The 27,389-nt window shown below is 40.6% G+C and overlaps 4 protein-coding genes across 4 annotated transcripts; 2 read left to right on the forward strand and 2 right to left on the reverse strand.

Annotated features, from left to right (window-relative positions):
• Positions 1 to 318: 318 nt before the first annotated feature.
• nostrin (nitric oxide synthase trafficking) lies at positions 319 to 6,836 on the forward strand. Its single transcript, XM_035174946.1, has 16 exons — positions 319 to 736; positions 908 to 993; positions 1,097 to 1,180; positions 1,403 to 1,465; positions 1,552 to 1,633; positions 1,719 to 1,781; positions 2,862 to 2,960; positions 3,055 to 3,180; positions 3,621 to 3,719; positions 3,818 to 3,943; positions 4,327 to 4,435; positions 4,551 to 4,639; positions 4,756 to 4,881; positions 5,807 to 6,062; positions 6,135 to 6,227; positions 6,315 to 6,836. Exons 1-16 carry the CDS (start codon positions 641 to 643, stop codon positions 6,449 to 6,451), a joined length of 1,734 nt encoding a protein of 577 aa, XP_035030837.1. The 5' UTR covers positions 319 to 640; the 3' UTR covers positions 6,452 to 6,836.
• spc25 (SPC25 component of NDC80 kinetochore complex) lies at positions 6,071 to 12,855 on the reverse strand. Its single transcript, XM_035174948.2, has 7 exons — positions 12,748 to 12,855; positions 11,394 to 11,565; positions 10,526 to 10,591; positions 10,194 to 10,340; positions 8,762 to 8,887; positions 8,231 to 8,329; positions 6,071 to 7,165 (listed from the first exon to the last, which is right to left on the reverse strand). The coding sequence occupies exons 2-7, from the start codon at positions 11,542 to 11,544 to the stop codon at positions 7,041 to 7,043; spliced, it is 714 nt and encodes a 237-aa protein (XP_035030839.1). The 5' UTR covers positions 11,545 to 11,565; positions 12,748 to 12,855; the 3' UTR covers positions 6,071 to 7,040.
• Positions 12,856 to 14,245: 1,390 nt separating this feature from the next.
• LOC118120147 (glucose-6-phosphatase 2-like) lies at positions 14,246 to 15,637 on the forward strand. The gene is made up of 4 exons (XM_035174881.1): positions 14,246 to 14,463; positions 14,553 to 14,662; positions 14,737 to 15,033; positions 15,126 to 15,637. Exons 1-4 carry the CDS (start codon positions 14,246 to 14,248, stop codon positions 15,635 to 15,637), a joined length of 1,137 nt encoding a protein of 378 aa, XP_035030772.1.
• A 3,242-nt stretch (positions 15,638 to 18,879) lies between these two features.
• LOC118120005 (bile salt export pump) lies at positions 18,880 to 27,072 on the reverse strand. The gene is made up of 22 exons (XM_047342667.1): positions 26,910 to 27,072; positions 26,699 to 26,778; positions 26,461 to 26,594; positions 26,209 to 26,380; positions 25,645 to 25,769; positions 25,369 to 25,543; positions 25,159 to 25,272; positions 24,951 to 25,061; positions 24,741 to 24,866; positions 24,452 to 24,655; positions 24,191 to 24,361; positions 23,908 to 24,097; positions 22,937 to 23,001; positions 22,599 to 22,786; positions 21,744 to 21,924; positions 21,284 to 21,487; positions 20,946 to 21,187; positions 20,685 to 20,841; positions 20,398 to 20,595; positions 20,108 to 20,314; positions 19,695 to 19,841; positions 18,880 to 19,080 (listed from the first exon to the last, which is right to left on the reverse strand). Exons 1-22 carry the CDS (start codon positions 27,070 to 27,072, stop codon positions 18,880 to 18,882), a joined length of 3,555 nt encoding a protein of 1,184 aa, XP_047198623.1.
• Positions 27,073 to 27,389: the final 317 nt, after the last annotated feature.

Consider the following 27,389-nt stretch of genomic DNA (forward strand, 5'->3'; position numbering starts at 1 on the left):
CACCTCCCAAAGTCCTGAGGTGTCTGCACAAAGCACATACACTAATAATTACTAGTGGATTACATTAGACTTGCCAGCACCTGTTTTTAAATCATTGTTTAAAACATATTTTTTATAGCAAAGCCTTTTCTTGCCTGGTTTTTAACTGGTTTTAATGGATGTTTGTTTTAGTATTTTCCTTTAAGTTTATCTTTCTTACTTTTGTTTTGTTCTGTGTTGTTTTATTCCCATGTATTTTGTAAAGCACTTTTGTAAAATAAGGACAACAGAAATAAAAGTTTCGTTTTTATTATTTATAACAATGCCATCGATATCACTTAAAGAAACAAGTATCTTCAAATGTCCCAAACCAAAATAAAACCGGATCACACAGGCGGGACATAAATGCATCTCTTAGAATTTTAAGGTAGGCAATCTCGTTAAATCAGAAAAACATTTTTTCTCAAGTGAATGCAATACTTCCACATGTCAACACACATAGACTATTAGTGACTGATAAGAACAAGGATTGGCCTTTGTTTAGTGTTTATATCTCTCCCTTTCTTCTGCACCGGTGCCAGGCTAACTTGGCGTCCGGCCTGAGTTCATACTTGGAATTTTCCTCATATGGCGCACTGACAATAGCTCAGGTGATTTCCGCATGAGTGACTTTCAGGGGAAGGTGGTCAAAGTTCCAGGTCCAAAGTCAACAAACAGCCACAGCCTCAAGATGAGGGATCCTATCAGCACCTGCTCTGTGAGTACACTTGATGTTTTCTAAATTTACAGCACACGAGTGAAAAAAGGAATGTTATTGTGTGGATATTACTGGATAAGACAATGAGAACAGTCGCATCTAAGTTTGTCTTCGGTTGAAGGTTGATTCTATGTGGCAAAATCTCCTGGAGCCTTATCCTTTGTCTTCCAGTATAACCAACTGTATCAAAATGTGAAGCAATTCTCTAAATCAGGGGAGTATTTCTGCAAAGAGCTCATGGCAGTTTTTCAGCAAAGGTAGGTTCAGTGCAGCTTTGGCCCTCGGACTAACTTTTAATGGCTGCACAGGTTATTGTTTGACTCAGTTCATTTCCCTCTCTGCAACTTCTCCCTCTCTTAGGGCTGAGCTGGAGCTTACGTACGCTAAAGGACTGCAAAAACTCGCCAGCAAACTCATCCGGGCCTCCAAAGGAATGTCAGACAAGTAAGGGACAGAGCAGAAACTGTGCTTGGCTCCGTCTTTTCGTCTGTTTTGTGTTACATGTGACCTCCTCCCGGGGACTAGCTGCCATGTGGCGCATGGAAATAGTGTTATTAGGGAAAACAACACACTCTGAGCGAGTTAGACAAGAGCAAAGTCACAGGTAGGTGTCAGGATAATTAGACCACGGCTCTAACCTTTTTTCCTGCTGCCTCCCCCGCTCAGTTCCACCTACAGCGCCTGGTGTCATGTGTCAGATGAGATGTACTCAAGAGCAGACGCCCACAGGTAGTTTTCAGCTCACCTCGCAACTGTGCCTGTCAAACACACTGTGAAGGAGATCTGGGGTTAAATTGTTGTTGTTCTCATTCCAGATCGTTAGGAAATGCTTTTCAACAAGAGGCAATCCTGGAAATACGACAAGTCTTAGACGAGCATAATAAGAGGAAGAAGCCTGTATGTAGTTTCTTCTTTATTTTGTTAATTTCTGCTTCAGCTTCCATGTCATAATTTGCCTCTAACCTGTCCTGTGTTTGGACAGCTTGACAGTGCCATTGACAGAACTGGAAAACTTGTCACTGCTAACTGGAGTGATCAACTCAAGGTAAATCTTCCAGTTGTCGCCACAGAGACAGTTATTATCACACAAATCCATAAACCCATTAAAAGGTTTGTGTGGCTGTCCTCTGTTATGTCATGGTAACCTTTACAGTGAGGCCCTTACAGTATGTATAATGTATGGTGTATTCCTACATAATGCATTGCAAAGCATTCATAATGCATTACGTTGTGTTAAAACAGTGATGAGCCATTAAAAGCGGGATAGCAATTCTATAAGCGGTCAATGATTCAATAGTTTATAATCACACTGTTCATTTTGTGTGACAAGTGATAAAGACGTATAAAAGATCCTTGTATTGTCAATAAGGAACGAATCAGCTGCAACTTCCTGCTCATGTTGACAGAAAACACAGCGCTGCTCAGGTGACTTCATAACCTCTCATATAAAACATGTAGGATCATGAGCCACTGTAATGTTTGACTTTATAATGTATTATTACCATAGTTAAAAGTACCTGTGGCTGTTGCTATTAAACATAACCCATTATGAAAGCTTATTCCTGCATTATGAATGTATGATCATGTGCTATGTAAATAAATAACATATAATAAATGAATAATATGTAGAATATGTATCGGTAGAAATTTGCCTTTGGCTTCTCTCAAATACAGCAACGGTGCATTCATGACACAGCAACATTAAAAACATAGAAAATATATGATATACAGTACAATGGGGCCACACAAAAAACTGGAGAGGACAGTGTAGTATCAAAATAAATAGAAAAATAAGTATAAGTTACAGATTTCTTGAGAAGTAAATATAGATTTGTCAAAGAATAAGTCATTTAAGAAGCTGTTGTAATTTAATAAACTTTACATTTTTACTCATTCTATGTGAGGCTCTCTGTCACTTTCTCATACGTCATAGCTGGTATTTCAAAGTTGCTTCAAATTTTGTCAACCGTAGTGACTTTAACTGCATGAAAACATTACAGTATAACACTGGAAATAACTTGTCATTTTAGCTGATTGAGAAAAATAGGTCAAATCTGATCTGTTGCATGATGCTGAATTATTTACATGTACAAATTTGTTGTTCTGTGATTTGTGTCATAAACAGATAAAGAAGAAATTAGTCGGACTAACGAGAGAACACGAGGCTCTGTTCAACTTTGTTGAGAACAACAAACACATTTGCACACAAAAGGAAAAACAAAAGGTATAGAACACTAGTTAACAAACTTTTTTAATAATTAAGTTTGAATTAATACTGATGTGGCCGCTAAAGAGGTTTTTCCCTGTTCTGACGACAGATGCTCAACAGGATGACTAAGTCTGCAGAGGTGCAGTCACGGGTGGATGAGGAGTACTTTCATATTAACATGGATGGTCATCAGATGAGACTCAAATGGGAAAACACACTGAAAAACTGCTACCAGGTGCGGAAAATGATTTCCAATTGTTCTCACGTTGATTTTAAGCTGTTCCTCATTATCCAGAGTTTTTTTGTGAGCGATCAGGAAAGTTCAGACTTGTTCCAGGACGCCTCATTTAGGAAAAGTTGAACCAGCGAGCTTTTGGCTGCAGATATGGTTTATACGGGTCAGTCCACCACTCCAGTGCTTTGTTTGGAGCTCCACATTACCATCTCATTCTGAAACTGATTTCATCCTTTATTCTGTGAGATACACAGATGTGCAGAGAACGTAACAGCAGTACATGTGGAGGCTTGGTTCAAGGACGTTGCAGCAGGACAGGGTGATGCTGCAGCTGTAATCCTTGATCTTTGCAGTCACTCTGACCTTGTTTTCCTTGGTGTTTTGGGCAGGGATTGAACTTGGAGCACAGAAAGCGTCACAGCACCACTTTCTGCTTTCAGATCATACAGGAGCTGGAGAAGCAGCGAATCGAAGTTCTGTGCAACATTTTGAACAGATACAACCTCCACATGTCCGGTTTCGGCCAGACCCTCAAACACGTGAGGCATCTTGATGTTCACCCTGCTCGCAAACACACTCTAAATCCCGCTATGGATATTTTTGAACTTATATAAGAATACATTCCTTCCTCCTCCAGGGCCAAAGACAGATAGAACAGCTGGTCCAAAGGGTGGACACGGATAAAGACATACAGATGCTGGTGGAGGAAAACAGAATCACAGCTGACGACAACACAGCAGAGTTTTTGATGGCTGATTATTTCGTAAGTTTCGCAATTTTACACTCAGAATGTGCTGCTGCATGTTGAAGAGGGTTTTGTCTGCAGGCCTCTGACTCATCCAGTGATTGAGCTGTTCAAAGACATATCTCTGCAGGGGGGGGGTGTTTTTGATGGGAGCGTGCACACTGCACATACAGAGATGCACTTGTCATTTTGACGTCTGTTTAGTGGATTATTTTAACACGTGTATATGTCAAGTACTCTGGCTCAACAATATGATAGTAGATTCTATGGAATTAATCTGATTTAATAAAGGTTACTCGCAAATGGAATTTCCTTAAAATACTCCCCCAGTCAATACTACACCAAGACCATCTTAATTACTGATGTATTAAACACATGTTATCTGTGTTGTGATTAAACAGGAGGAGGACAGCAAATCATTGATGGACAGAGAGCGACGAAGAGAGGCCATCAAAGTCAAACTCCAGCGTCTGGAGGACGGCACTACGAGGACAAAGAAAGACTGTGAAGGTTCGTTGAGTTCACTCACAGATCATCTCTCAGCCTAAACCTGTGATTCACACCTGACAGAGCTCATAAGGTCATTCGCATGGTTTCTAAGACACCTTGGACATTCCTCCTGCAGGAATTGAAAAGCTGAGGAAAACGTACTCGGAGAATCCTTCGTTCTCAAACCAGAAGAACCTTGAGGAGACTGAGCAGCAGCTGGATGAGGTGAACACTGGAGACTGTGTGTGTAGTGGCTGGATTGTGGGGTGTACGGGTGAATATTTAAATTGATCATTAGTTAGATATGTGCAAAAAGGCTAATGTTGTCTCTCTGCCCGCAGTGTTCTCTAAAACTGGATCTGCTCGAGGCCACTCACTACAAACTGTCTGTGTCACTGTCGGAACTGGAGGGAAAACCCAAGTCCTTTCACCGATTCAGTGACAGCATCGTGAAATGGAAAGATAAGGTACGACTACATGTATTAACTTTAGGACAGACTGCTGGTGCCACTTATATTTGATTAGTATGACGGAACTAATGACGAAGGGTCCTGGGAAAGAGGGAAGGACCAATTAAGCTTCAGCATAACGGCTGCATTTAAAGCAGACCCACAGTACAGTTCATATTGTGACAAGTGTTCCCTGGATTAAAAGGGACGTGTGGAAAGGTTTCTGCTCAGTGCGACAGGCTTCATATGGTAATTTTTTTTAGAGAATAGCCGAATCTAGCAATTACTGTCTAGGTGGCTGGTGATTTAAAATTACTGTGCCTGTCCCAGATGTTAAAGGACAGAGGTTCTTAGCCTTTTATTGTATAACTTAACCCCCACATGACATCAACTACCCCTTATTCTATACTAGCTGTAATATGAGATACAAAGATTATCAATTTTAACTTAAGTCTCAAATTTTTTTGTCAGTATTCTTATGTCTTGAATATTCATTTAATATCTTGGTCTATAAATATGAGAAAATAGAGAAAAATGCCCCAAAAAATTCCTAAATGACAAAGACTCATGGCGTCTTAAAATAGCTCATTTATCACTTATTATTGTAAACATTATCCATGTGTCACACTCAAAGTAAAGTAGCAAATCCTGGGAAATTGGGCATTAAATAATGAAGTAATTTTTAGTCAATAAATTGTTTCAGCTTCGATTAAAAAAAACTATACATGTGTATCTTTCCAATTCTTTTAGCGATCCATTTGACTTCCCTACTTATAAACACAGGATGAGGTGATTTTTGAAATGACTGGTTAGCCAGAGCCGTGTCCTGTGCGGGTATTTTGTTAGGAAATATAGTTTAAATCAGCCACATAAAATTGTATTTTTCTCCTAAACATTTTTAAGAAACATAAATAAAACCCAACCCACTATTATTTCTTCAAAGGACTGCGAGCACAGTGTCGTTCAGCTGACGCGTCAAGTCAAGCTCAGGAGGACACCATTCAGATCCCGACAGTCACTGAGAGCGTCCATCATTTACAAAGGGCCGGCTCAGTTTGTGACACAGCCGTCTGTGGAGCCGTCACCGGGCTCCAGTGACCAGGTCACCTCCACGTCTTCAACACATGGAAGTGAAGCCGCGGAGTGTGACAGCACAGATAACAGAGCCCCCGCTCACACAGGCGAGGACAAACAAGAGGGTAAGACATTTTCATACGCACTAAGATTTATTTCTAAACATACATTTACAATAACATGAAAAATATTTACAGGTCAAACAACGGCAGCGTTCTGCAGTGTAGGAAAATGCAAGGCTCTGTACAACTTCCAATCTGAACAGGCAGATGAACTGACTTTGACAGAAGGTGAGTTACAACTCGGAAGCAGATGATATAAAATGACAGAAGAGGAAGATGGAAAAACTAATGTATGGACTTGTTTGTATTTTACAGGAGATCTTCTAGACATTTACAGAAGAGAGGACAATGGTTGGTGGTTTGGTCAACTTAATGGAAAGACTGGACATTTCCCATCAACCTATGTGGAGGAACTGCCTGTGTTAAACAGCATCAAATCATCTGACGCCTGAATATAAAAAAAACTAAAAAGGAATCATGAATTGAGGATTCACTTCTACAATGCACGGCAAAGAAATGGAAGAGACGTCTTGTAACTAATCACGTTCCCATCCACGTAGTGACTTAATGATATTCATGGTTTAAAAATCATTAATAAATCCAATTGCACTCAGTTTGATGACACACCTTCCTTTGCCGACAGTCAGGATGATTTTTGTCACTGTTTTGTTTTGTTATTTTGCATTGTTGTTAGAATTTTTCATTATTTAAGCCACATGAAATGCAAGCGAAGTGAATTACTGTAAAAAAAATTCTATGTGTTTTAATAATGGAACACAGGAAAATATACTGAAAAAGGAGTAAATACATGAAAAGAATAAATGAAACATATCAATATGTGAATTTTCAATTATTTCCCTGGAACATACCTGTACTGTAGATCCATAAACACAAACATTAGATAATGTGTTGTTTGCAGGCTGTAGATACAGATTAAAAACTGTCTTTACAAAAAGATTCTTCTTCTCATATGGTTCCTCCTTGTTTACGCAAGTCCACAGTGCAGCAGGAACGTTTTTGTGTCCCTCCATCATTCTGATCTCAGCAGCGTGCCTGAGAGATAAACTCCTTCCTGACATTTGCCAGGAATGCTGGTAAGTTATTGGTCTCCTGAAGTCGACGTTCCAATGCCGGCAAACACTCGAGCACTGGGTCACTAGACACAACTGTAGAAATTGAAGAGTTTGGTAAATCTTATGGAAATCACCTGTGATGTTTAACAAGGATGAGGACATTTTACATTTGTATTTTTGACTAAAAGTTCTGTTTCTAGAAACTCCTTCCTGTGGCACTCATCCACTAACACCAATTTGTCCCTGGTCACAAATATATACAGGGTCCGCCCAGGGCCAGGAAAAGTCTGTGCCTGATTTATGATTGGTTATGGTTTATGTCCCAGATGGAGACAGTTGTTTGTCTTTAACAAATGGATGTGAGATCCTAACATATCACTGATGTCGAAGGTAAATTTCAAGTTTAGAACTGCTCACTACAGTGTTCAGACAATCTCATATAGAAGTCTAATGTCAGTCTTATACTATTATAAACCTTTTTATGAGACACTTTGCTAAATTGGCTGCATTCTTACAGTAACTTTCTTGCATTTTGTGCTTTATAAGTCACGTTCAATGAGTCATTCATACAGCACTTCCCCATCACTCATGTATTCACACACTGCTGTCACAGCCATCAGAGGCAAATTGCAGTTCCGCTTGTTTCCCAAGGACACCTTGATATGCAGGCTGGAGGATAAAAAAAAAAATCGGACTTTCTGATGAGCTAAGACTTCGCCCTGCTTCCTGTGCCAAAGTCACACATGTGCCGGAGTTAGGGGGTGAGCAGATGCAGCAGGTTGTTGGCTTATCAGACAGATGGTGGTTTGATCCTCCCCTTGGGTAAACTACACTTTCAATAGCTTCAGAAACTGTACTGTAGCTGTTGGACCAAAGCCTTTGAGTTTAATGTGCAACTACATCTGCTCCATTATCAGGTAACGTTAGAGATCACAAACACTAAGATGCACGGTTGACTCTCACACTGTCTCAAATTGAGTGCCCTACCAGTTTGGCTCACATTAAACAATAGTGAAGACTGCTGCTTTAGATACATGTTTCATGTTTTGGTAGGATCATTTAATTGTTTGCTTTGTTTTTTTTCCATCAACAAAGATATTAACAGCTAGAAAAGTTTTCTTATTATTGCATAAAGTGCGTGTCTGTGTGTTAACTTACTCTGGTAAGCTCCGTCTTCTTTAATCCCCATTGTGACGATGTAGGCGCTGTCTTGGTTCGAGGGGTTGATATTCCGGAAAACAAACTGCAACTTTTCACCTTCACGAGGGCAAAAACACACATTTGTTAATCTTGAAGTCATATTTACTCGTACTTAAAAACCAGCCATTGCTTTACTTAAGACAAGATATCATTTTCTGATGGGGTAAAAACTATTCTACAGCACAGTAGTCCTTAATGGTGTTCTACTACGAATCACATTTTCTTTTTTGGTTGTAAGGTAATCAATGGGTGCACATCATATGACTAACTATTACAATGTAGAGTTATTTCCACACTAACAACTGTGTTTTTCTATGGAGGTAATAAAAGTAACAAAAGAAGAAAGAGTCCACAAGCTTCAGGTCAGAAGAATGGGTATGCAGGTAGAAAACCAGCTGAGTTGTACAAAACTTAACCTCACAAAAAACCCTAATAATTAAAATATAAAGATGCTGAATATGAAAATGTACAAGTTGGTGTTCCACGTACCTTTAACCAATTGTGTTTTGCCAAGAATTGTTCGTATCTCCATCCCCAAATGATCCTGAAAGACTATTCTGGCTTTCTGGAGATTTTTCAGTCTGTCTTTGTTTGCTTTATTTTGAGACACTATCACTGAAAGGGAAAATAATAATAAGTTCAGGGTTGAATGCTACAGTTAAAAATTTAGTTCTGTGATCTTTTCCATTAAAGGGGACATAGCATGCAAATTCCACTTTGTTAGTGCTTCTACAGGTTAATGTGGGTATCTGGCATGTCTACCAACCCAAAAACTCTGGGGAAAAAACACTCGCGCGTTTTGTTATAGTTCCTCTAAGTCAGAAACGTCATGCTTGAGCGACTCGATTGCGCTTCCTGGGTATTGTGTCGTAACAATACACTGGAAGTCTCCTACATGGTCTTGGCCCACCCCCCGTCCCGTCTGCCCGTCCCGTCCCGCCCCCACACTCGTTACTCCGGGTTTACACGGAGGCTGCGAGGCAGCGCAGCGCCGTTCCCAAGCACGCAGCCAGGCTGTTCACACGGGACGAGCATTTCTCCGCTGGTCAGCTCGCGATTCACTCACATGTGGCATTTGTCTGGATGGTGGGACTGGGAGGCTGCAGCAGCTGCTCGGGAGCGACCGCTCGCTCTCCCGTGCGTGAGCTGGAATTTGTGTCAGCGCCACACAGCCAACAGTGTGGAGGACTTCCGCAGTGTTCAGCACTACTGTAACCTCGAACCCGACATTCAACGGTACAACAACAAGCGGAGAAAGCAGAATCGCGGGCTGACCTTATATATACAGTCTATGGGGCTGACCAGCGGAGAATCGCTCGTCCTGGTGAACAGCAGCGCGCAGCCGCCTGGCTGTTCACACGGGACGAGCATTTCTCCGCGCTGGTCAGCCCCATAGACTGTACATATAAGGTCAGCCCGCGATTCTGCTTTCTCCGCTTGTTGTTGTCCCTGTTGAATGTCGGGGTTCGGGGTAAATGATGGTCTTCATAGCCCCCCACCCCCACCTCTCTTTCTCTCTCTGTCTGTCTGCTTGTGTGCTTGTAGTGGATGGGCAGAGGGGGACATTTAATTATGTGATTGGGAAAATTAAAACTCCAGGACAACAAGGGACAAAGTATGGGATGCATATTTGATAATTTATATCATATAAAATATGTAATTTATATCGTTTAAAATCATGGGGGAGAGGGGGAGGGGGAGCTGGCTCATTAGCATTTAAAGGAACAGGCAGTCAAAACAGGTCGCTCTGTGGAGGGCTGTTTTATACAGGGTAAAAAGGGTGCTGTTTTAAATGATCCTTGTGGTATTTTGACCAAAGTATGTTACAGACATTTCATTAAGACCCCAAGGAACCATATCAACTTGTGGTAAAATGGGCATGCTATGTCCCCTTTAATTGAATTTTTAAATATCAACTTACAATCTTTTCTCTTGGCTTGTTCCCGTTTAAGTTTCTCTATTTTCTGAATGATTTCATCTTTCTGCATCTCCTTCTGCTGGATCTCAGATACGACCTCAGAAATATCACGTTGTTTCTGCTTCAATGATACAGTCTTCTGTTCAACGTCTGGGGGACAAACATTGCATCAGTATGTGTCAAAAACTTATGATAACTGTTTTGGTGCTGGACCAATGAAACAGATGGTGATGCTGATTCACACAAGTCAATCAATCTTGTAAACATATAAATAAAGTATAACAACTGAGTGTAAGGCACAGATCAACGCTCTACGATCTAATGCAGCAGCTCACCCTTTTTGAAGGTCTGTATCGTCTCAAACAGCATCTCATCATCCTTGCATTTCTTTAAACATGTATCTACAAGAAAAAAACATCGATAAATATCCACGCAACAGAGCAAAAAGAAAAACAACAAACTCATATATTGATATAAAATAATAACCATGGCATACATTTTTCTGCTGTTGCTCCTGTTTTGCAAAAGCCCTTCACCATTTGCAGCCATGTTTTACAGTGATAAAGGCTCAGATCTGATATTAATATCTGTCCCGAGTGACACAATCACAAAAGTGGACAGCTTGTTCACCCCTGGCATTAGAATGGGTCCTGAATGTGTCGCCAGTAACCATGTGTGGTTTGCATACAGCTTTACATGGACATACGATTTTGCCCATTTAAAGAAAAATTACAAATAAAAATGGAAAATAAATATGTGGCGGACAGTGCTAATATTGTGGCAGTGGCCACAAATTATTCAGTGTATGGGACTGGAAGTGAAAAAATACACTGCTAAAAGACTGGGGCCACATATGTTCCAGACCACCTCCAAATAGGGTCCTGGGGTGGGTCACCTGACCTTAGAGCTGTCCACTCGATCTGATATTAATACCAGGTCTGAACTAGGTAAGTCTGCGCTCCACTTAGTAACTGTTAATAACTCTAGCTAGGGGTTTGAAAAATGACCCAGTCGTTGCATGTTTTCATAGCCTGGATTACTGTTAATATTGTGAATTGCTGTGGTTGAGAAAGAAGCTTACAATTCCATAGTAAAAAAATTCAGGTGGTTATAGGTAAGGTAACAAGACAAAAGCTCTAGTGGTCGCTTTACATTTGAAAGATTTAACCAAGCTCAGATACAAAGTGTGAAAATAGAACATACCAAGTGCAGACTTCACAAACTGTCTGTGGGACTGACACAGCTCTGTAGATGTGTCCAGTATCTCCCCATATTCTTTAAGCAGATTGTTGTGGCTCTTCTCCATTGCACTGGTGAACCGGACACTGGAGCTCGGGTCTGTGATGGACGTCATGATGTTCTGTTGTTGGACAATCTGAGATTTGGGGGACAACACCTTGATGCTCATTGTGTACACTTGGAAGATGAGCATTATTCTCACTTTACAATAAACTTTTTAGAAGAGAAAAATGTATACAATGCTTGTATGATTTATACAATAAATTGCCTCTTGTAACATCACCAATATATTTATGATTTAAATGTTTAACATCTGGCTGCAAGAACAGATGATTTTCAACCAACTAACTTAAAATGGTAATGTTAAGATGTGGGAACCAGGCACCTGCCATAATGTTAAACAATAGAAAAAGATGTGACATAAATCAATACTCCTATCTGCTTCCATACATACATATGTTAAACAGTTAGGTTGTATAAATACATAGGCAGATTACGAGAGAGTGGTTTAAAAAAGAAGTTATTAGTATTAAAAACGTACTACTTAATCGCGTTATTAATATTTTCATCTTCAGTTACCACTGATAAAAAAGCTAATTTAAAATAGTAAGATGATTAAATGATAATCAGTTAATTATTTTAACCAAAATGCTATTTTTATTGTTCTCAAATACGCTGCCTTTCCTCAGTCTCAGATGATATTTCACCGTTTCCTTGTGTTTTATGAGCCATCAACGAAACGAGAGATTGACAATAACAGTGAAAGCTGAATCCCTTGATTCATCCAAAACAACTGAGAAGAGAACAAACCCAATCTGCTATCTGCAACACCCATGAGGTGAAAGATCGATAAGATACGATCTTAAACTTTTATGACAACCAAGTTAAATTCCTGTGCGGCATCAACAATATCTGGTCGTTGCTGGTCCCTGAAAACGACATCTAATGAGGCAGGTTTTTAACGTTATCAAGTGAATGTAGAACAGAGCGACTCGTTCGCTGTAGTTAGCATCGTCTGCTAACTCGCCACTCTGTGCGTTAACACACTGCGTTTAAACTGCGGAGTGACGTTAACGTGGTTATTCATGACAACATGTGGAAACCGTGCGAGTGATCAACACCGACAGCCAACGTTAGCAGGTTAGCGTTAGCTGGGCAACATTAGCAGTTAGCCGGAGATTCCCCACAGTTGACACTTCCGCAGCAAAAAGACAGCGACTGGTGCTTTTACAGATTCATGTTGAACAAAGCTGACTCGGTTGCACGTGGGAGTCATGTCAGAGACGTTATAAAGAAGTGTGATGAATAATAAACTCACATTTTCAGCTCTTTCCTCTTCACGTCCTGTGGCTGAAACAGACGTTATTTTCAAATATGGGCGGTTAGCATCAAGAGGCGGGGCCTGTTCTTCTTCGTTGTTTGTTGACTGGTGTACGAGGGCGGGGACCGAGCGCCGGAAATGACGTTTAATAATCACTTTTTTTTTAAATAACTTTGTTAAGTCATTCAGAAACAGACAAATATAAACATACAAACATCTTGAACATAAGTCCACAATTATTCAAATCATAAATACGACATGTGGGGGTTTAAAAAAGCAAAATCAATCTACAGGAAAATAAGGAAAAACTGTTAAAATAAAAATCTTGTAAAGCTTACAATACTTAATATCTTTTTTTATCTGTACAATCAGAGATGTAGGAGATGTATTGCTTGATATAAATGTGGTCAGATCTGTAAAATTTGGTTTTCTGTGTTGGAATTTAGTTTCATGGATATGAAATTTTGTTAAAATAATGATCAAATTATTAAATAGTCTTGATGATGACTCCTGTCATTCACTATGTGTCCAAACAACACATTTTTCCACAGTAATGTGAAGTTAGGTAAAATATGATCAGCAACAAAACGGGACAATTTACTCCACAATTGTTTTGTAAAAAGTAATTATGAGGCAATAACCACGTGATATTACTTTTCTTTTGTTTACTAGTCCACACATTTTTAGAAGCGCCATGTTTTCCTATATTTTTCCTAAATATGAAATATCCTTGTAATTTAAATAGTAATCGACTGATGAATGTTTCAGTTTAAACCAGGAACACGTTGAGGATCCCACAATGCAAATAATACCTCAATGTCTTTGCTGTGACTTTACTACACCTTGTGGTGAAATTTAGGAAGGTCAGGTAGGTTTGAACCAAGTCGGCACCATATTCCTCATCAGCATGAAGTAAAAACTAGTAATGAAGTAATAACTTTGTTATTGTACAGCAGCATATAACCATTGATAATGTATGTTAACCTTTTAACAAAGACAACTGTAGTTTTAATATGGAACCACAAAAAATAATGGCGACAGAGCCAGTCAGTGTTCCCAGCTGTGGATGGCAGATGGGATGTGTTTTCCAGTCACAGTTTTATGGGAAGCCCATTTTGTTGCTACGTTCACAGAGAATGACAATATTAATGAGGCTGAAAGGATCCACGGGGTCACACGGGGTACTGTCTCTTTCAGTGTGTTCAATGGCTAATATTTAACAATTGGAAAAGCAATGGTCTGTAAAACATCTAATGGCTCGTCTGGGTGTAAACAGCTTTTGTAACATGTCTTAAAATGCTGAGCCCTCACGACCAGGGGACACAATATTTTTTTTCTGGAGAGCTGGAAGGTGTTACCATGGTCCCGTCCAATGATTTATGATGGTGGTCTGAGATATATAAAGGTATCTGAGGTGCGATGTGGGTTCATGGTGCTTTGACTGGAGCTGAGGAAGCAGCTGTTTGCAGTGGTGCACACAGAGACGCAGCTTCAGATGGATTTAGTGCACGGCAGCGGCGTGCTGGTTATACAGCACCTGCAGAACAACTACAGGGAATATCACAGCTTTCTCAATTTCATGTCAACCGTGGGCGACCCTCGCAACATCTTCTTGGTTTACTTCCCCCTCTGGTTCCATCTCAGCCATAAAGTGGGCACCAAGATGATATGGGTGGCTGTTATAGGAGACTGGTTCAATCTAATTTTCAAATGGTAAGCCAACCTTCAGGACAGATGAATGTTTTAACTTTCAGTGCATTTTATATGTTTGCAATCTATAATCTGGTGCTTGTCTTTTTTAGGATTATGTTTGGTCAGCGGCCTTACTGGTGGGTCCAAGAAACCACGTTCTACCACAACAATTCAGCCCCACATTTGGAGCAATTTCAAATCACGTGTGAAACAGGGCCAGGTCAGCACCATGTCTGCAATATAATGGTAAATAATCCCATTGAAAGCAATACTGACCCTGATGTGTTTCTGCAGGTAGTCCATCTGGTCATGCCATGGGTTCATCCTGTGTGTGGTATGTGATGATCACCTCTGTTCTCCACTTCACCAGGCCTTCCCCCAGTTTTCAGAGGTGGGCAGATATATTGCAATTATTCCCTAACGTGAGTAGTTTCTTCATCACTGGTGATGTGTCAATGTGTCCTTTCAGGTTTCGTCTCCTGAGGTCTGGTCTGTGGATGGCTTTCTGGATCATTCAGATGAGCGTTTGCATCTCCAGGGTTTTTATTGCGACACATTTCCCACATCAGGTTATCCTCGGTCTTTTATCGGGTGAGTTCCATCTTGCATTCACAATAAAACACAATCTGTTGAATGCTGCTGTTGTTTGTGTAAGAATTAACACTTGTTTTTTTATTATTCAGGTATGCTGGTTGCTGCCGTGTTTGATCATATCCCTTCAGTTTACAGCGCGAGCTTGAAAGTTTACATGCAGACCAACGTTTTTCTTTTCTCCTTTGCCGTTTGCTTGTATCTGCTCCTCAAAATGATGGGCATTGATCTTCTGTGGTCCGTCACCAAAGCCAAGAAGTGGTGCGCTAACCCAGAGTGGATCCATCTGGACACCAGCCCTTTCGCTGGTCTCTTGAGAAACCTCGGAGCCTTGTTTGGCCTGGGCCTGGCCGTCAACTCTGAGATGTTCATCCAGAGCTGCAAGGGGAAGAACGGCAACAAAACCAGATTCAAACTCATGTGTGTGGCCGCAACTCTCACGTGTCTGCAGCTCTTTGACTTGATGAAAATGCCCACTCACACTGAGGTTCTGTTTTACGTACTGTCGTTCTGTAAGAGTGCTTCAGTACCTCTCGGTGTGGTGGCTGTTATTCCTTACTGTGTTCATTTGCTGATTGGAGATGAGGACAGGAAGCTGTCTTAGATTATCAACGAATTTGTAGGATTTCTCACATCCCTTTTTAACCAGCATTAGAAGACATGGGCATTGGATACACTGACACCACTTGTCAGACTCCTAGTCTTGCCTGTTGTATGAGTGTATATGTGAAGCATTAATGATATTATATGATTGTTGTAAATAAAACTGTTAGGTTTTTCATTAAAGAGCTCTATTGGAAAGTTATTTTGCATTATTTTTTATTTAAGAGTCTATTTTCTTCTTAATAAACACAGGTTGTTGCATCAGTGTCTAAAGAACATTATGAACACAATCAATGGCATAACACAGGTTGTAATATACATTACATTTTTAAACTGGGTCACTGTAAATATCAGATTGAAATAAAGGTCAAATTCAAATTAATACATGTGTTTTACTGTGGCAAAGCCTGAAACCAGGTTATATGTCTGTCTGTCTGTCTATCTATCTATCTATCTATCTATCTATCTATCTATCTATCTATCTATCTATCTATCTCTCTATCTATCTATCTATCTATCTATCTATCTATCTATCTATCTATCTATCTATCTATCTATCTATCTATCTATCTATCTATCTATCTATCTCTCTATCTATCTCTCTATCTATCTATCTATCTATCTATCTATCTATCTATCTATCTATCTATCTATCTATCTATCCATCTATCTCTCTATCTATCTATACGTGTGTATGTATGTCCTGTTCTGTGTTAATGTCACTTAGTTTCTTCAAGCAAACTCAAATCAATCAAATACTAATCAGGCAAAATGTAATGAGGTAGAACAAAGTGTCTGATGTCAGTAGATTAGACACATTAGTTCAACTGATTTCCACGTCTTTTCCCGCTGTCTGTGGTTGTCTAGCATCCAGCAGCACCTGAGGCCGGGCACAACATGATGTAACTGTACCTGAGTAAGCAAGCTACTGTTCAGTCAGGCTTGAACAAACATGTGTGCGGCGTAAAATACTTTGCCTCTGAACTTATCTTGTCTGAGTCTTGCTATTTAGTCCTCTTCTGCAGCACCAGTGTTAACAGGCTGGGCGAAGTGGCCAAAAATATATCAAGATTAAAAATATAATATCAGTCGATATTGATCATAAATATAATGATAAATGTCACATTATTAATTCTTTTAAGTTTAAAGACTGATATTGTAAGTGATGGTTGTGGTTTTAAACTCTTTATGGACAGAAAATGAAAAACACTTGATAAACAATCATGAGATAGATCAATTATGTGTTGTACTGCCTCACTGTGCTTGTACAATGCATAAGCAATACATTGATATACACTACCGTTCAAAAGTTTGGGGTCACTTAGAAATTTCCCTGTTTTTCAAAGAAAAGCACTGTTTTTTTCAATGAAGATAACATTAAATTAATCAGAAATACACTCTATACATTGTTAATGTGGTAAATGACTATTCTAGGTGGAAACGTCTGGTTTTTAATGAAATATCTACATAGGTGTATAGAGGCCCATTTCCAGCAACTATCACTCCGTGTTCTAATGGTACATTGTGTTTGCTAATCGCCTTAGAAGACTAAAGGATGATTAGAAAGCCCTTGAAAACCCTTGTGCAATTATGTGAGCAGAGCTGAAAACTGTTTTGCTGGTGAGAGAAGCTATACAACTGGCCTTCCTTTGAGCTAGTTGAGTATCTGGAGCATCACATTTGTGGGTTCGATTATACTCTCAAAATGGCCAGAAAAAGAGAACTTTCATGTGAAACTCGCCAGTCTATTCTTGTTCTTAGAAATGAAGGCTATTCCATGCGAGAAATTGCGAAGAAACTGAAAATGTCCTACAACGGTGTGTACTACTCCTTCAGAGAACAGCACAAACGGGCTCTAACCAGAGTAGAAAGAGAAGTGGGAGGCCCGGTGCACAACTCAGCAAGAAGACAAGTATATTAGAGTCTCTAGTTTGAGAAATAGACGCCTCACAGGTCCTCAACTGGCAGCTTCTTTAAATGGTACCCGCAAAACGCCAGTGTCAACGTCTACAGTGAAGAGGCGACTCCGGGATGCTGGCCTTCTAGGCAGAGTGGCAAAGAAAAAGCCATATCTGAGACTGGCCAATAAAAAGAAAAGATTGATATGGGCAAAAGAACACAGACATTGGACAGAGGAAGATTGGAAAAAAGTGTTATGGACAGACGAATCAAAGTTTGAGGTGTTTGGATCACACAGAAGAACATTTGTGAGACGCAGAACAGGTGAAAAGATGCTGGAAGAGTGCCTGGCGCCATCTGTCAAGCATGGTGGAGGTAATGTGATGGTCTGTGATGGTCTGGGGCTGCTTTGGTGCTGGTAAAGTGGGAGATTTGTACAAGGTAAAAGGGATTTTAAATAAGGAAGGCTATCACTCCATTTTGCAACGCCATGCCATACCCTGTGGACAGCGCTTGATTGGAGCCAATTTCCTCCTACAACAGGACAATGACCCAAAGCACACCTCCAAATTATGCAAGAACTATTTAGGGAAGAAGCAGACAGCTGGTATGCTGTCTGTAATGGAGTGGCCAGCGCAGTCACCAGATCTCAACCCCATTGAGCTGTTGTGGGAGCAGCTTGACCGTATGGTACGCAAGAAGTGCCCATCAAGCCAATCCAACTTGTGGGAGGTGCTTCAGGAAGCGTGGGGTGAAATTTCTACAGATTACCTCAACAAATTAACAGCTAGAATGCCAAAGGTCTGCAATGCTGTAATTGCTGCAAATGGAGCATTCTTTGACGAAAGCAAAGTTTGAAGAACAAAATTAATATTTCAAATAAAAATCATTATTTCTAACCTTGTCAATGTCTTGACTATATTTTCTATTCATTTTGCAACTCATTTGATAAATAAAAGTGTGAGTTTTCATGGAAAACACGAAATTGTCTGGGTGACCCCAAACTTTTTAACGGTAGTGTACATTGGACAATTATATTGTGACAGTTATTGATACTGTTTTATTGCCTTGCTCTATGGAGTGCTTCACCATTACAATGCCAGCAATACTCACACATATCCATATCCATTTTAATTTATATATTTTCTTTATATGCTTATATTTCTACTCTTGCATTGTAACAATGGGGATCAAAAAAATTTTTTTCTGATTCTGAGTCAGTGCATCGAAGACTTTTTCAGTGTGACACCACAACATGACAAGCCAACAATTAAAAGTACTATAAGGCCGAAACAAATATATATATTTTAAAGTTCAATGCCCATCATACGTGGCTTCAGGTGCCTAGCTGATAGGAGCGCCTGTTGTGACCAGTTTATGATAGGCGCCCCTCGTGGCCATGAGTTCATCATGTGTGCCGAGCTCTATGATGACTCCTTGTGACATCACTGCGATGGTGTCAGCAGACTGGATGGTAGAGAGCTTGTGAGCGATGACGATGGAGGTTCGTCCTTTTCTTGCCTCATCCAGAGCAGACTGGACGATCTGCAGGAAAAAAAATCTTTCTTATTAACAGTCCCACTTCAAGTAAGACCTCTTGGTGTCTTGTGTAAATATAGAGAGGATGTATTTGATTAAAATACATTTTAAGAGATTGTCTAACTTTTAAATACAAACTTAAGACATATAACAAACCAAAGGCATCACCATATGTAATCATTCCACTTACGTCTCATGTGATTTAGTTTACATGCATGTCTGTGGCTTTGTATTGTATGTGTTGTATTATACGGTTTAATTTTCATAATGTATTTAGTCTCAGACGTAGCATTTTAATCCTTTGTTTGTTTTACACTTAGTTTGGATGATATGTACAAGCCATATGGATTATCCATAGATATCTGTAATTATATATAAAATAGATTATTTTATTTTATTTCAAGTCACATTGTTTAAACTGGCTGCAGGGACGTCAGATGAAAATTGGATTTTAGATTTATTATGGATTACAGAGATTATACAGTCATTTCTTCTTCATTAATAGTATTTTGTCTGTTAATTATTGAGAACTGTCCCGATCAAATAAATATACAAATAAATACACGATAAAACCTGGCTTTATGTGTTATGTTGTTTGATAGCGTTAAGAAACGTGTCACCTTTTCGCTCTCTGTGTCCAGGGCAGAGGTCGCCTCATCTAAGAGCAGGATCTTGGGCTTCCTGACAATGGCCCGGGCGATGGCAATGCGCTGTTTTTGTCCTCTTGACAGTTGAGAGCCCTGAAGACCAACCTGAGTTTCGTATTTCTACATGTTGGTAAACATGATGGGAGAAGTGGAGAAAGACAAAGGTCATGAAGTCAGCGATTGTGACATTTAGAAAGCTTTTTATTGTGGCGGTAAATCTGGACCTGTCGTGATAAAGTCACTGTGACACGTGTATATACATGTGTTTTTAGGTATTCAACTGACAGTTGACAATCTCAACACTAAATCCATTCAGTAGCTGTTCTGTAGCTTTGGTTCATATCAGAAAATCGTAAATGGGGAGTAATTAATGTATTTGCACTTACATTTGGTAATGTCATTACAAAGTCATGAAGGAAGGCTTTCCTAGCAGCTTCTACAATCTCCTCCATGCTGACGATGCGCGTGTTATCTCCATACTGTATATTCTCTGCTATACTGCAGCCAAACAGTACTGGCTCCTGGGATACTATGCCAATCTGAGCTCTTATGAACGGCACATTGACTCTATGAGACAGGCGACCGTCAATCATCTGAAAATAAAAAGATGACATCAACAATAGCTTTGAAATAGATAACACTCATTTTGTGCTGATGTCTAAATCCGTATACTCACCACTTGTCCCTCATCTGGGTCATAAAACCTCTCCAATAGTTGAATACTGGTGCTTTTACCGCAGCCGCTGCACCCGACAAACGCCAAAGTCTGACCAGGCTTCACCGACACAACCAGCCCTTTCAAAACCTGGACGTCTGGCCGTGTTGGATACGTGAACTTGCAGTCGAGGAAGTCAATTTCACCTCTGAAGTTGTCCTAAAGATGGATAACAAGGCATCATCATTTCAAAGTAACATCATGATCAAATTAATCATTATTCCATCTTATTTAGTAAATTCACGAACCCATTTCTCTCCATTCTTGGGACTTAAGCTGATTTTTGGAACTCTGTCCAACATTTTGAAAATCTGAGCTGCAGCGATTTTGGCTTTGGCATAATCTGGAGTGTAGGCGGCACCTCTGCCCAATGCCGTCGCACTGACAACTAGAGATGAAATCACTCTGAAGGAACAACATATGATTGCTTGGAAATCACGCCACAAAACAGAAAATGAATATCATTATAGAAGCTGAAAAATATCTGATTAATGTGAAGTTTTACCAACCTGAAAACGATAATGAAGGATAAACCCTCAGAGACAACCAGATAGCCTCCATATCTAAATGAAGCAGCATTCGCAAAGAAGGTGACACACTCAGCAAAGCCAAAACAGAGGCCATAGATGTGGCCACTCTTTTTGGCAGATTTAAATGGAGGCTCCAATTTCTGCTGATATGATTCCACAAACAAGCTCTCTTTGGCCAAGCCTGCAATGGTCCTGATGTTGAAAAGAGCTTCACTGGACACCTGAATGCAGAGATTACATGATTTTTACAGTGAAATTAATAAATATCAATGGGCCTAAGTGGAAAATGTTCATATCATACTGAAAGAGGAGCCTACCTGCCCTGCTGCTTCCATGGCCTTTATATCTTGATTTGCAAAACCCGTCAGAATTTTGGATTGTAATGCTCCAGACAGCCCAATAAATGGCAGGAAGCAAATAACTACCAGAGCTAACTTCCAACTGAAGTAAAAAGCAATGATCAGAGATGCTCCAATGTTGGTCAATGAGTTAATGATCATGCCAATCTGAGAACCCGTTGCCTGCAAAAGTCAAAACCAGCCATATGTGAAACAGACATTATCAAAGTTGAAGCTATCCAGCAGAGTTTCAAGAGCAGGACCACACCTCAACCTCCTTCCCTGAAACGCAGCAAAGACGCTACAATCCTTCAACCTCTCATACATCAATGCTCATAATCATTAGACGCAACTTGCTGATGGTGTGGTCCTTGCTGCTGAACCACTGTTTTATAAATAATGTGAAATAGAGGTACAGGATTGAAAAATTGCCACTTACCCCCTGGACCATGGATGCATCAGTGGCTAGTCTGGTTGTCAGAGTTCCTGGGCTATTTCTAGGGTCATCAAACCACCCGATTTCTTGTCTCAACATAGTCTGGAAGCCCACTTTCCTCAGACGACAGGTCAACAGCTCTCCAGACTTGGAAAAAGCATATGCCTGGAACATTAAAGCAAAACTTTAACTGAGCAACCGTGCTCTCTGCAGCCGCATGTAAGGGATTACTTCTGTTAGGCTCCTGTCCTAAAACAAACCGGAGCTCTGACTGTGTAGTCCCACTCACTGAACTGAAACAAAACTGATATTCCTCAAGATCCCGGGCTTCTAGAGCCAGAAGAGCTACCGCTGTAACAACACTAATTTTGATATTTTAATAGATACCTTGCTGAACATTGGAGATAAACGCTGTTTTTTGATGATTTCTAAGTCTTTTAAACTGATCTACAGATCAGCGTTACTCTTTAACTTCCTGGATCTGATTCTGGTCATTTCAGCTGCAACCAACTGTCAGTTACCCACTTGGTAAGGGGCCCCATTATCCTTATTGCATGTCAGTGAACTCACTAACTTTGAAGCTGCTGTTTTAAGGTAAAAAAATTGCTATAAAATACTCCCGTCACGTAAATCCCAGTTGAATGAATCCCACTGAATCTCCCTGTTAGAAAATTATGGTGCAAACCTCTATAAAATGTGAAAACAAACAAATCCCAGCCAAAATGCAAAACAGAACACATATCCCGTTGATTTGTAGCCTCTGTTTATTCAGGTCGGGAATCGAAAAAGTCTGGAAAGACAAAGATCAAGGGAATCAATAAAAGGTAGTAAAAAGTGAGTACAAATCGATTGTAATACTCGGGAGCAGCCCTTACACCAACAATTTCGCTGAACAAGAGACTGTAGATGGAGTTGAGGGAGCCATTGACAACAGCTCCCAGCGAGCCCAGCAGCAGGTAGGGCCACTCTGGTTGGTTGAACTTAAGGACACGTGAAACTGGGGCAGGCTCCACTTTTTCATCTTCATCATCCTCATCCTCATTTCTCTGTTTAAAATGCATTGATTAAATTTAATCCCCACAGGACAATTGGCAATAAAAGTCAAATATTACATAAAAAAACACAATATAATATAATAATAAAGCAAAGTACATATTCTGTTTCAATCTCCATGTTGGGAAATATCCTGAGGCTGCCTGATAAAGCATCAGGGACATCATGGCTTGACAGTGTGCTGTGAGACCGTAGACGAACAGAATTCCTACAAGAGTAATATCAGAACATTAAATTATTATAATGTTGGCATTATGATCTGTTATCACATTTTTCTGAAATGTTTTTTTTTTGCTGGATTTATACCTTTTATTGGATCTGCAGCTCCCACTCCTCATTTTCACATCAACTTCCTCTCTCTGAGCAGGACTGACTTCATCTGGGGGATCAGTAGGGCTTTAATAAAATTTCTGGAGCATCCTTCCTGTGTGTCTTAAGGGGATTACCCTGTGACTCCTGCTGTGCACTTTGAAATGAGCTGTTTCAACAAACCTGGGGTCCTTCCAGGGACTGGGAGGAAATTGTGGGTAAACGGCGACAAAGACAGAGGAGGTGGTTTACAGTAGTTTTATTTCCAACATACGCTGTTTTCAGACATGCACTGATGTTTTAGGGGCTGTATGAGAGAATGCAAATGTCTGAGTCTGTTGCTCAGCACATTTTCAGGAACCTTTTCAGCTAGCCCCCTGGTAAGATGTCAAAATGTAGAAGGAGTTTGCCTCTTGATCCAGCAGAGGGCACTCACTATTAGCTGGACCTATTGCGTGCCCTCTTGACCAGTAAAGTAAGTCAGTGATGTCAAGTTTAAAATGTAGGACTACAACAATCAAAGCTTATTAGAATATATTCCACTAGTTTCATGTCAAATTTGTATGAACTTCATTTTTAACATTGCAAATAAATCCTTTAACAGGAGCTTTAGGAGCATGGATCTTCTATTTTCAAACTTTTGCAAAATTTCATTGATCCAGCAACCATCAAATTTGATCTTTTACTGAATGTTTGCATGCACATACTTCTAAACACATGCCAAACAATGCAGGCCCTAGCATTATTTTCTGAAGCAGGTTTTCTTGGTGTGAACGTAGCCTGAGGTTGGGAAATGCAATCCTACCATTAGTTTTGCTGGATGTGCCTTGGTTCTGCAGGGTGACCAGGGTGAAGTAAACACCTTTCTTTTCCAGAAGCTCACTGTGCGTTCCTTTCTCCACCACCCGCCCATGCTCGAAGCCAATGATGACTTCTACAGTTTTAATCGTGGAAAGACGGTGGGCTACAGAAATTGTTGTTCTGCCCATGCGCACCTGCACATATTCCAGTTTTTAGTTTTATTCCACAAAACACAATGAGGTAATGAAGTGTGTTGTGTCATGTAGTGTAGTGACAGTGTGGCTCACCTTATCCAGTGCTTCCTGGACAACAGCTTCACTCTCATTGTCTAAAGCGGACGTGGCCATGTCCAGCAGAAGGATCTTAGGGTTTCGGATCAGAGCTCGAGCTAAAGCGATCCTCTGTTTCTGGCCTCCACTCATCTGGCCTCCACCTTCTCCCACCAAAGTGTCAAATCTCTGGAGAATATTAATTAAAGCCTTTTTGGTTAGTTATCGTTTCATAGTTTGCATTAAGACAGGTTCAGAATGTGTGTTATCGAAACTTACCTGGGGCAGCTCCATAATAAAATTATAGGCATTGGATTCTTTTGTTGCCTGGATAATGTCTTCCATGGTGACTCCTGGTTTACCAAAGCGGATATTTTCAGCTATGGTTGTAGCAAACAGCACCGGCTCCTGCTCTACAATACCAATGAGGGAGCGGACCCACTTGATGTTTAAAGTGCGGATGTCGTGGCCGTCCAACGTCACCTGAGAATGAAAATTTCAGACGTGATGCTACACTGAAGGCTTCAATCTTCCCAATGATGTCACGTGTCGTCAGTCAGATCATTACCATTCCTTCATCTGGGTCATAAAACCTCTGGATGAGCTGGATTGCCGTGCTCTTTCCAGATCCACTCGGTCCAACAAAAGCTGTGGGTTCTCCTTCTTTGACCTGCATGCTCAGATTATTTAAAATCTGAAACAAATAGGTGGTTTTCGATCAGTTTAGTCTTGAGAAGTGAGATGTGGACTGTCAGAACTGCTCGGCAAAGACAATCACCTTGACTTCGGGCCGGGACGGGTAGAAGAAAGTGACATTGTGGAACTCAATGTCACCTTTCACTTTGTCTAATTTGTGACCCTCATCTGAGAAACAATCAATTTTTGGTTCCTGTGAACACAGCAGCAGAAGAACCTTTCTCTTAAAATGCGATCTTTCCAATCTGGATTGTATCTGTAATGAAGTCTTTAACATCATCATGATTTACCCGCTCAATTGTGTCAAAGATGGTCTTTGCTGCTGCTCGACCAGAAGCAAAGGCCTGCAGGCAAGATGATGTTTGACCCAGGTTTATAGCTCCAATAAGCACTGCGAAAAATACCTGCAAACAAACAGCAGAAAATGGTGAAACAACTGCCACTGTTTCTGAAATGCCAAAATTGAATAAAGTATCAGATGTTCCAGTGAATTTACATACCTGGACAAGGCTACCAGGGGACAACTCCTTGGTCTCGATGACCAATTGGGATCCATACCAAAAGGACAGAGCGTAACAGAGGAAAACGATGCACCACGTGAATCCCTGAAACAGTCCCAGGACCATGCCCTTTCTCACACCCCAGCTCAGAGCTTCCACAAGGTTTCTGTCGTACCTGTCCAGAATTTGCATTTCATTTTGAATGCAGAAGCATTTTGCCCATCATCACATGCAAAACAGGAAAACCTTTTGAGTTGTTAGAAAATGACAAAATACCTCTCGGCTTCTTTTTCTTCCCCACCAAATGCTGCTACTGTTCTGATGGAGGACAGGACCTCATCAGCCACTGCCCCTGCCTTTGCGTAGGCCTTCAGCCCTTTTGCGGTCAGCTGGCCCACAGCCTTCAGGAAGAAGTAACCAGAAGACATAAAACATTAAAAACATATCACTTTTTTGTTTAAACACGATGTCCATCCATCCATCCATTATGTATACTGCTTATCCTTTGAGGGAGCTGGAGACAAACCCTGGAGAGCGAATCACAGGGGACAAAATACCACTCATACTCCCATTCACACCTCTAAGCTCAATTAAGAGTCTCTGATAAACCTAAACCCAACCAAACCCAACCAAACCCAACCAAACCCAACTTGTCTTTGGGCTGTGGGAGGAAGCCGGAGTAATAGGAAGAAAACCCACAGAGACAGAGGGAGAACATGCAAACTCCACACAGAAAGACATTGGCAGAACCGGGATTTAAACCTTCCTGCTGTGCTAACCACCACACCACAGGGCTGCCCCTGTTTAAACACAATGTGTGTTTCCCAACTGGATCCCTACCATAGCCATGAGTCCGGTACTGAGACCAATCAATGGGCTCACAGCTATGACCACCAAAGTCAGCTTCCAGCCACCCGTGAATCCAACCATGAAGCCAAACACAAACGTGGAGAGCCTCTGAATGAAGATCGACACCTGGTCAGCGATGGAAGTGTTGATCTTGTTCATGTCACTGTAAAGAAACAGAAGACAACAGAGTCTTTGGAAAGCGTTCTCACAGCCGTGCATTGATATCAGAGACCCCAGACTCACTCAGAGATCCTAGTGTTCAGTTCGCCAACAGAGTTGCAGTCGAACCATCCAATCTCCATTTGCATGACTTTTCGGAAATAAGTCTTTCGGATTCTGTCAGTCTGACTCGCAGCTGCTGACACCCACAACGTAATCTGCACCGGGCCACAAAATGATTTCATTGAGTAGAGGAAATGTGCCACACTGTAATAAGACAAAATTACTCTATGGGGGAATAAATTAAAGCAGAAATACTTACTTGTAAATAACTCAAAATCAGGACTCCTAATCCAATTCCAACATAGTAATATGCGAACATGGTCATTTGTGCTTCAATATCCGTTCTGTGAAGACAATAAAACAGTTAACAACAGCTCCTACACACTGTAACAACATTCATATCAGCAATAAACTCATGACTCACCCACAGTAGACAGTGGTGTTTTCAGCCATTTCATAAACTGAGCCATTTATCCAATAAATGGTGTTGTTGTCGCACATCTTGTTTGGATCTTTGAGTTCTTGGGCCTCAAGCTCATAATTCACAAACATGTCCGTCATCTCACCGTACACTAGAAGCATGGCAGGTGGCGCGGCGCCATGTACGAGAGCACACAAACTCCCCACCACCATCATAGCGATTTCTTTCCTGGTGGCAAACTGGAACTGCGAGATAAAAATGGAATGAAGACAAACTGTATGCTGGAGATATATATTAAGATTGTAGAAATTGAAGGACTCAGGTATTAACTAACTAATTAATGCATTTCCCTGCTAATGATACAGAATTTGCCAAGAACTGCTGAAAGAAAAGTTGAAATCTGAGTTGAATTAGCGAAAAAGACTTGACTCTTCTGACACATCCAAAATTTTAAGATGTAATACTGGCAAAGTTGCACATTGCAGTCAGTACCTACACTGTACAATTTGACAAGTTGATCTTACTTTAA

Source organism: Hippoglossus stenolepis, chromosome 13 (assembly GCF_022539355.2).
Source record: "Hippoglossus stenolepis isolate QCI-W04-F060 chromosome 13, HSTE1.2, whole genome shotgun sequence".
NCBI lineage: Eukaryota > Metazoa > Chordata > Actinopteri > Pleuronectiformes > Pleuronectidae > Hippoglossus > Hippoglossus stenolepis.